This window comes from Alligator sinensis, unplaced genomic scaffold, assembly GCF_000455745.1.
Source record: "Alligator sinensis unplaced genomic scaffold, ASM45574v1 scaffold280_1, whole genome shotgun sequence".
Classification (NCBI taxonomy): Eukaryota; Metazoa; Chordata; order Crocodylia; family Alligatoridae; genus Alligator; species Alligator sinensis.
In genome coordinates this window covers 911,611-922,075 of record NW_005841835.1, presented here as the reverse complement: position 1 = coordinate 922,075, position 10,465 = coordinate 911,611, and the positions used below count along the sequence as shown (strand labels likewise).

General features: G+C 43.9%; 1 protein-coding gene across 10 annotated transcripts in view; it reads left to right on the top strand.

Annotated features, from left to right (window-relative positions):
- The window catches only part of TTLL5 (tubulin tyrosine ligase like 5), a 178,375-nt gene that overhangs the window by 29,170 nt on the left and 138,740 nt on the right, over positions 1 to 10,465 (top strand). For all 10 annotated transcript variants that reach the window (XR_003093381.1, XM_025200719.1, XM_025200705.1 and 7 more), the window contains 3 exons: positions 3,827 to 3,928; positions 4,087 to 4,178; positions 5,754 to 5,861. Coding sequence is in view for 9 of the 10 variants with exons in the window: in XM_025200719.1 (XP_025056504.1) it covers positions 3,827 to 3,928; positions 4,087 to 4,178; positions 5,754 to 5,861 (302 nt within the window). In the remaining variant the exon portion in view is untranslated. The remainder of the gene's footprint in view (positions 1 to 3,826; positions 3,929 to 4,086; positions 4,179 to 5,753; positions 5,862 to 10,465) is intronic.

Genomic DNA, 10,465 nt, shown 5'->3' with positions numbered 1-10,465 from the left:
TTCCCTACCTATTTTCTTTTAAAATCTGCTGAGGGGGAGAGTGGATTCCTGGGATGAGGGGATTTTTGCCTGAAGTCTGCAGGATGAGGTCCCAAAAACCAAATTATTGGGAGTTTACAATATCTTATTTCTCATGATGGGTAGAGGTTTCTGATACAAATGGGGTAGCATGAAGAATGGGAAAGATACTTCCTACAACTCTGTCACCTCAGGCTGTGATTCTGTCAGACTTCATGCAAGTTTACCAGGTGAATGCTTTGAGGGGAAACCTTCCATGAAAACCCATGGTCAGACAAGCAGTAGTTCAACCAGCAATGAAGAAATCCATCCTGAATATATCTGTTCTAAGCAGCTATCATCCACTATGTCCAGCCTCTCATTTTTGAGTGCACACAGAGCAGAGCTAGTTCATCCACTGAAACTAACATTTAGACCTCGCAGTCTGATTTCAGCTAAGGACATCCGAACCGGAACTTCTTGAGAAGAACTGATTTATGACATCTCCTGTCAGTGGATAGAAGGCAGGTCCTTGTTTTCATCCCCTCAGACCTCTCTGTAGCATTTGATGCTAACCATGAGCTGCTGCTGTTTCCTTGAGGAGAAGCATCAGGATATCAAATTTATGTACTGAAAGAATCTGAACCCTTCCTAGAGGGATGTCTGCAACAAGTAACTATGAAAAACTGCATCTCCACTGCTTACTTTTGCAATTCCACTGTCCAATTTTTTTCTAATACCTACATGCCTCCACTAAGTGAAATGGCTGTGTACCATGGGCTCAAGTGCCAGTAATATGCAGGTGATCCAGATAAACTTTTGCTTTATCCCATCCGACCAATCTCTCACAACCAAGATCACATTAAAGATCAGGTGAAGAAAAATTGCCTGAAGTTGAACATATGGGAGATGGGTGATGCTGATAGGCAGTGGAAAGCATTCTGAAGTCCTAAAGCCATGGTGCAGCCTCCTACAGTTGAAGGTACACACAGTCTGTAGTTTGGGAGAACTCTTGGATTCCTTGCTGATGCCAGGCTTCAACATAGCAGCATCTGCGAGTAATGTTTTGGCTAAGAGACTGTCCTATACAGGAGGATGATGACCTGGCCTCAGTTGTTTGCGCCTTCATCACTTCTTGGCTGGATTATAGCAATCTGAGATACCTGGGCATGAAGCCTTCATTGCTTAGAAAACTCCAGCTAGTGCCAAAACATGTTTCCTCAGTAACACTATCTATCACAAGCACATAAGACCTGTGCTCCACTCTTTGCTGGCTTTTTCACTGAATTTTGAGCCTCTCAGGTTCCTAGTCCTTATCTCAGTGACCTCAGGCCAGGATCTTTAAGAGGAACTCTTCATTCCTGGATGAAGACTGTGGCTAAACTGCTCTTCTGACACACAATTCTTTATAATAAGGATAATGCTCTGCTAGAAAGTTCTTGGATACTGTGGTGGTGTATGGTATATGAACTTAAACAGATTAAATAGGGTTCTGCAGGAAGTGATATTGGTAATTTAGTAAGGGAATACTTTTTTTTCCTTCTTATTCATTACCGAATCCAGTGTTTCAGTGTCCTACTAACAGGTGTCTTTTTATTAAACATCTTTGTTGTGTTTGTTACCTTTTTTATCACCTAGAGATTCTTAATAGGTACCCTAAAACACCTTGGACCTTATAGTTGTGACCTCAGGTCACTTCTCAAAGAATTGGTGTAGCCATCTTTGTCATGGCCAAATTTTGGTTAGGGAATGATATTCTGTCTACCCAAACACTTCTTAATTTTTAGTGGTTGGGTTCAGATTCATCTGCTATTAAACTGCTATCATATTCCCCCTACAAGTAGCTGCAGTGTAGTGGTGGGAGAGAGTGATTCTTTTTGGAGCTGTAATGTCTTTGTTATTTCTCTGAATGAAAACCACTTTAAAAAAAACCCAAGACTTTTAGTAATACCATCCTGCTGTGGAATTTAGAACTGGAGCCTGACAGTGAATGGTGATGATCGTTGGAGAAAGATGATGCTGAAAAGAGTTGTTGTTTTATTTAAAAAAAAAAAAAAAGCTGGGGGTTGAAATTACTAAGGAGGGCAACCTGTGACAGCACAGGGCAATGTTATAAAACTGATTATGGGGTGTATGGGGAAACAGGAACTTTGTGGTGATTGCATTGCTCTCTCCACCCAATGGCAAGCTTCAAAACCCTGGGTTAAGATTTGTCCATTCATTTAAAAAAAATCAAAGATCAGTGTGAGAGGTTGTTTTCAGTCTTGATCTTATCTCTTATGCTGTTTGTAGTGTACTGATAACTAGATTTGCGTTCTTGTTTCTATTTTTGTTGGTGTCTTGCTCCATAGCCCCCATGTTGCTGGTTTTGGCTTTCAGATTTCGGTGTTTCTTATGGGAAGTCTGAGGCTCTGGATGCGCTCGTAATTCTTACGCTGATATGGCTACCAAGAAGGCCATTGTACCTCTTTCTTGGGAGGCTTTATACATAAGAGTTGCAATAAGAGATGAGAGAATAGTTGCTTTTTGATTCTAGGGCTACTATCCTTGAATGTGTATTCATGCTTAGGCAACTTCGTGACTAGAAAGAGACTTGGGTACAACGTTGAAGGTAATAGAAGGACTGGCTTATGAGAATATAATTAAACTTCCAGTTTTTGGTAACGGCACCTGAAAAGGCCGGAGGGGAAATGCCATAATCAGCACTTTGAAAATGGTGGGATTCTTGGCTGCCGACTTGTATGCTTTGGCCTTTACTGAAGGAGAAACTTTCATTTATGGAAAATAACAGGTGAATATGACCATCAATAAATGAGGGATGCACTTTTTGGTACCGTAGCTTGGATTTGTTGCATTTGTACATTCCACCCATGAGTTTCCTGAGGGTCTGCCTCTACTATTAAAATGCCCCTCCCCTGCCAATGGCCCTGGGCTGTATAGAGTTCTCTTTGGTGCACACCAGGGTTTCATAGATTTCATAGACATTAGGGCTGGAAGGGACCTCAGAAGATCATCGAGTCCAGCCCCCTGCCCAAAGGGGATCCTTTATGTTTCTAAGGTAACAGCCTAAGTCAAGGCTGTCTTGGGAGCCTGCAAGGGGTTAGCATACAGTCCACCCCCCCCCAGTAGCAGAGGTCTATGGGGTCCCTCTCCCTTCTCCATTCACTGGGGGCAGGGTAGGGGGAGGTGTCCCAGGAAGGAGGGGTGGGCCACCTGCTTTGCCTAAACAGTGCACACAACAAGGAAGAGCTGGGCTGTGTGTCCTGGTCACGTGAGAAGGGGCCCCCTTGCTGTCCAAAGCTCTCTATTTTCTCCAGACCCTCTTTTCCTTAATTTTTCTTCTTTTTTCCTCTTCCTGGATCTCAGGGTAGAGCTAAAAGAGGTGTTGTCACACTGGAAGAAGTTAATGGCCTCCATATGGATTTCTGGTTTTGAGTGCAGAATTTTAACTTTGCCTATGGAGTCATTATTAACACGTTCTTCAGCAACCCAGGGATGGAGAGAGTTTAAGGGCTGTGACTGGTAACTGCCAGGATGGACTCAGAGTTCCCAAATTAAGCTACTGAGGAAAACTTCCTGATTGTGAGAGGTGCTGTGTGGGCTGCAAAATAATCTCTCAGAAGGAACTGGAGCTGCTTCTGTGGGAAGTTCTAAAGGCAAAAGGGGACACAGCCCTGGGGATCAGACTGTGATTGAACTTTCAGGGGGTTGCACTGCATCAGACATAACTAGGTTTTCCTTTCTTTAGCTGCAGTGATTGAGTGATCTGCCTAGTAGGCTTCATCTACCAAGCTGCTTAATCTGGTTTAAATATTTTCTCTGCTCATAGGTTTGCAACGGTGAGATATGACCAGGGATCCAAGAACATTAAAAACCAGTTCATGCATCTGACCAATTACAGTGTCAATAAGAAGAGTGGAGACTATGTCAGGTACTTGGATATACCTGGGAGATGAGGAGGTAGTGTTTGGGAAGGGAACCAAATTCACACTAAAATGGGGGCCAAATTTTTCACCAGCGCATCTAAGATTAGAGCGGTGATTCTGAGGCATAAGCCAGCGAAGTGAGGCCTTCTTTGGTTTATTTTAGCTGTGATGACCCTGAGGTAGAGGATTATGGAAACAAATGGAGCATGAGTGCAATGCTGAGGTACCTGAAACAAGAAGGAAGAGACACAGCAGGTCAGTAGTGATCCTTTTTGGTTCTTTCCTTGTTCTGTCACCAACAAAGAACCCAGATAGAAGCTGGGGAAAAGCCCTTGTAGGTCCTGTTCCATTCTATCTCAGGATGGAGGGCAGGATTCTTCCTTACGCATTATCTTCTGTGGCTATATCCAGCCCGTTGTTCTCCATCTTTCCAGTAATAAGATTTTACCTTCCCTTACGGGAAATGATATTGAACAACCTATGTCTCTGCCATGGTTTTTTTTCTTAATATTTTACCTGTACTTACTTCCCCTTCCTGAAGGTCATCCCATTTCTCCTGGCATCATCTTAAATGCTTCACTCCCTCTACTACTCCCATGGCCTGTCCAATCTGATGGGTGATCTGCCTCTGGAGAACTGTACCATTTTGAATAACTCTTGGATGTGGTATCACGTTTTCATGCCTCGGGTTTTTGCTGAATGTTTTCATTGAAGCCTGATTGTTCATGTAAAGTAGATCCCTCTTCCACACTTTTGCCAGGTCTGCTGGGAGTAAATGCATCAGCAGGGCAGAATCCAGGTATAATCCTTTCTTAGTGGATTAATTTACCTGTGATATGAAGCCCTCAGCTGTTAGTGTTAATATGTCCATCCTGTATGTTGCCAGGGAACAATTAGATGATGGAGGAAAGGGTTTGAATCTGGCTTTCAAATAGAAGTATCCTTTCCCCCATCATATGTATGCATGGCTACATAGTCACTTGGTCTTACTACAAGTTACATGTTCCATCAGTTGCACACAACATTTACATATCTATGTTCTTGTTGTATCTAATGTGTAAGGGATATAAATCCAACATAGGCAAGTCAGTGAGAAACATAAGTAGGTTGTTTTCATAATTGTCTATTATGATGGTCCCTGCATCTTTCTCTGCTGCATCTGGTTCTGGTCACTTTCTGTCTGACAATGCTGAACAAAGAGTGCTGGTCCAGTGTGGGAAGGCAATTTTTGTGTGTTCTTGCAAGTGTATAACAATGTTTGCCACTTCTCTGTGTGCACAATAATGCCTCCTATTGCATAGTTGCTAATTCATCTGTTCTTATCCAGGCTCATGCATGCATTCTCTCATGTATGGAAAATAATTGTATTACTAAAATGGAATGTCTAATGCAATGGCCAGTACCAAATGATTTAGAGGATGATGCAACATTATAGAAGGCAGCTATGAAATAACCTAGCCATAAGGAATGTTTCTTTCAAAGCTTTTTGGCTTGTGCCCTGAAACATGAGGGTTTATATCTCTTGTTTGTTTAATCCTTTGCAGTGCTCTGTGGGTGGTGATCAGACTCCAGCTAACTTTCGGTGTTGTGCCTGCAATGTGCTCCTGCCCCTGTTTTTTAGATGCACACGCTCCAGTGAACATTCACTTGTGAGCACTTCTGCACTAGGATTCTTGTGCATGTATATACTCATGATCTTTTGTTTATGGGTATTTACATGGGTGCAAAGCAATAATGCCTATGTGGTTTCACATGGACAATTGCATATATACATACCCATATTCTTCTAGTTTTTATCCCTGGCTTCACATTCTTTTTCTCCCCATGTAGCACTGATGGCCAATGTGGAGGACCTGATTATTAAGACTATAATTTCTGCTGAACTGGCCATTGCCACAGCCTGTAAAACTTTTCTTCCACACCGTAGCAGCTGCTTTGGTAAGTATCATAAAGGCATCTTAACATCTTGGGGCTGTTGATGTTGTTTTGTTCTTCTTAGTGTTAGAGTATTATTTGCTATTTCCAGTACATCAGTGCTTTGAAGGAACTTTCGATCCTACATACAGTGTGTAATGGCAGAGAAAAACTTGTATTGGGTTCTTGCACAATCGTACTGCACTACGAAGGGAATGTGCCCAGAGTTACCGTTGCCCATCAGGGTACTGTAATGGGAAGGGTGATGGATTTAAGATGAACTGGAGGAAGCCAGCAGAATGTTGTGTGCCCTAACATTACCTGGCCCACTGATGACTTTGGGAAGGTTGACTGAGTGAGATTGCACCCTTTTTGTAAAACACCTGGTACTGGTCACTGGACTAGATGGCTCAGTTCATTACTATTTTCTATCCGTGGGAGAATGTATTTATGTGTCTGGGTATGAGTGCTGGTGAGTCTGCATGTGTGTGACTGCAACACATGGCGGCGGCAAAGCTTATCTTTAGCTGAGGCTCTACACAGACCTGTGTGTTGGCAAAGGGATTTGAGAACTCACTGGAAGGGGAGGCTGGGAACAGCTCCAGAAAGCGGCGGCTGGTACCAATGCATGCCTTCTCCTGCTTTCCAATGGCTGCTTCTTAGCCTTCCCTGAGGTGGGCCTCCTGCTCTTAGCTGCTTTCTGCAAATACAAAAGACATGAGTCTCAGAGCAGTAGATGATTCTGAATTCAGTTAAGTCTTCTACTCAACTATGCAGGTAACAAAGGCCACCAAAAGGTGGGCATCCTTTTGTATCCTATGTGCTTAAGTATTAAGAACAGGGTAACTGAGCACAGACATGACCCTGTTGACAGTAGGGTTCTTCCACTAAGCCTTGGAGTGTGGCAGCACTGCAGTTTTCACCACTTCTTTTCATAAAAAAGTAGGGCTGGAAGGGACCACCCAAGATTATCTAATTCAACCTTTTCTATGAGGGAGGATCATCACTATCCAAACCATCCTATACAAATTAGTTGTCTAACCTATTAGCAAAACTACATGGTCAACCCCAAGCACAGCCACAAGGTATAACACCCTAACCTGGTACAGATTAAATAAGGGACCACAGTGCTAATGCTCTGCTGCAGCAAGGTTGTTAAAATACACTTGAGAGAGTCAAAGAACAGGGCCACATGCCCAGCTACAGGAGGAGGCAGAGACCCTCCACAGTCTCTACTGGTCTGACCATGAGGCAAAATTCGTTCCTGACCCCAGATATAGTGATTGTCTAACCCTGAGTAGATGGGCAAGACCCCCTAGTCAGGAACCTCTGTGTTTAAGTCCCATCAGGAGCATTGGCGTGCCTTGTAGAATTGGTGTTGTCCAGTGTAGAATGTGGGTGCTGACAGGGCAATCGGGGAGGGAGGGGACTGGAATTACCAATAGGATTCTTTTTGCCAGAGACCCCCCAAGGATCGACACGGTTTCTCATCTGATATGGTATCAAGTAGACTTTGTTAGTAACTCCTAGACAATATTACAGGTTTCCTCCCCATAATATGACCTGGCAAGTGGCTTCTTAGACATTTCAGTGGTGACCTTTGGGGGTACCAGGCCTTGGATCTTCCACTGGGTGTGTGTGATGCTTGTTTCTGGCCCCCCCACTGTTTGAGCAGGGGGGACAGCAGCTGTGTCTGTCCTGCCAGAGCCACTGCATGCTAACACACCTATTCCTTTGTTCATTACTTTTGTAACTTTCTCATCCCAAATTGTCCAATCCCCTGGCTCTGTGCTAAGCACTAGGGCCATGTGAAATTTTGCCAGCAGTTTCATTTCAACATTGTTTCGACTCGTTTCGAGCTCAAAATAGCAGAATCAAAATGAAACAGAGTTTCAAAACAGCCTTGAAACGAAATGAGGCAAATCGAAACATTTTGAAATTTTTTAAATGTTTCAAGTTTCGAAGCTCAAGCTGGGCTTGCCTGCAGGGAACCAGAACTAAAGTAAGGAGGGGGAGGGAGAAGAGGGAGGAAGGCAGGGGAGGAGTGCTCTCATTATTGACTGTGTGACTGGCCAGTGACTGTCAAGCTTTTTTCTAAGGTCCCTTCCAATCCCAGTGCTTTGCGGGTGGGATGGAAAAACTACATAAAAGGCAGCATTGTTTGAGCTTCCCTGCTTTCTGCATTGGTGTCAGTTGAGTGAAGGCGCACCTTAACACACAGTGTCACCCACCCATGTCATGAGTTTTGCCTGTCAGCAGCTAGAGGTGCAGGACCCCAGAACCCAGACTCCCCCCGCACCTATTTCCTTGACAGCTGGCAGGCTTCCTGGCTGTAGCAGGGCCTAGCAGGCCTGCAGCTTTCACCCTGCTGCGCCTTAACACACACACAGTGTCACCCATGTCACGAGTTTTGCTTGTCAGCAGCTTAAGGTGCAGTTTCCCTGAAACCCCTGCACCTATGTCCCTGAAACTTGACAGGCTTTGTAGCCTCAGCAGAGGCTACCATTCCTGCAAGTTTCATTCAAATCAGGCCAGAAACGGCAAAGTTGTAGGCTGTTTTGAGCTTCCCCATTATAGCCTATGGGTGAAACTTTGAAACAGAGTCAAAAGAGTAAAACTGTTTCGACAACAAAACGGAACAGCTGTTTTCAATCCAAACGAAACGTTCCGTTGAAAGGGAATGGTGCCATTTCACACAACCCTACTAAACACATTCCTTATAAGGAAACTGTTGTGCCTTGCTCACCTAGCTCACCAGTCACAGCACTCGCATCTCCCAGTGCCTCAGAAGGCGCTCTGTTCAGTTTTGTTGCTTAGTTCTGGGAAGGCCTAGATTCTTGCTTCAGAGCCTTAGTGCAACTCAGTTTGCCTGCTACAACTGGCACCTGGTATTCAGCCACCTGCAAAGCCAGCCAGCTCTAGGTCTAAGCTTTTCTCTGTTAGTTTTGACTCCTTTCAGAATCAGTGAGACTTGGAACTGATGGGAATTTTTCTTGGTGAAGTAGCACTTTAGCAGCAACTCCAAAAATATCAACAACTCAATAGAGAGACCTAAGGCACTTCTTCTGTGTCTGCCTCTCTTCCCTCCCCCCTTTCTCCCTTAACCCTTGTCTGTAGTTTACTTTGACTGGTTTGTGTGGAAACTAATGCCCCTTACATCCTCTGTGCTGAGCCTGGCTTTGAGGTTATCCCACTTCCTGCTGCATCCCCAGGGTTGGACTAACCACCCTCTCAGATACTTCCCCACAAATAAACTGTTTTGTTCTATTTGCTTGACTGTAAACATGAATTAAGAGTTTCCCAGGAAAGACAGCTTAAGCAGGAGCCATACTGCTTCCTAGGGGATCCAGAGGCATTCCCAGAACTCAGTATTTTCTGTCGCCTTCCCCCATGCCTATGCCTCTACCAAGCAGTTGCCCCTGATCCTGAGGATGCTGATCTACTTTTTGTTATCATACAGGGCCCATTTGTTTTCCCAGTGTCTTGTTCTCCTTTTTCACCTTGCCTCTTCTGGGTCCTTCTACAACAGGGTTAATATTAATGTACAGTCCCTGACAACAGAAAGAAAATGATGTGAGGCAGTAAAGCCAGCAAATAGAGTTCCTTTAAAGGCTCTTTTTTCTATGGCTTTCCCTGGAAAGGGAGCACTGCAGTTTAGATGGTGCCCTGGGAAGGATGGCATTTCTAGAAGGGTGGAATCGATCAGACCTGTCTATTTATTATCTTTAGTGGCATTTCTCCAATGAATTCTCCATATAGGTTGTATCTGATAACTGTGTTTTCCCTTCCAGGGCAGAGAAAGGCCTCCCTAATTCTTTGTGTTGGTGGCAATATTAATCTTTCCATGCCAGCACAGGTCTCATCCTCTTTCTAAAGGTTAGAAACCATTATTCTTCTTAGATGTAGCTGGGGAGATAATATCGATGTGGGCTCCCCAGAACCCAAATCCATGAGGTCTCTTTTGGTAAATGATAGGCCTTGAGAATCCTAGCAGCAGAGAGTGCTCAAAATTCTTCGGCTACTCAATTGTTGTTTTAAGTCCTGGAGGTTATAAGAACAGCATAGATGCTGCATAACTGTATTGTGGACATGCTCATACACTGGGCATTGAAAGAGCTCAGAGATTTATTTTTGTTTTGCCTTTTGTTTCAGTCATATGGGCTAGCTATGGCTTGTGGCTTCTAAATGGCTCACAGCTCTTCATTAAAAATAGGCTGTAATTGAGATGGTCTTAGCTGATCGTTATTGGAGAGACCCAACTTTAAGACTTAAAACTGATGCAACCACTTGAGTTTGTTCATGAGCTGAGTTATGGAGGCATAGGTGCCCAGACTCTTTCTAGAAGAAACTGCATATTACACTGACTGTAAAAATGTATTTTATAAGGGAGACCTTGTCATCTCAGTTATCTGCATCTTCTGAAGGCACCTGCTCTAGGAAGAGCCAGTCAGGGTTGCAAGCTTCAGTTTCCATCCAGTGGTGTGGGGGCTTCTTTGCTTAATGAAACTTTCAGTATTCTAGCTCCCTTCATCCTGCAGGATCCTAAAACACTGCACAAATAAAGAATCGCTTTCTCTAGCCCAGAAATGTAACCATCTCTGGGATAGGATTGTCAGCTGTTTTGCAGT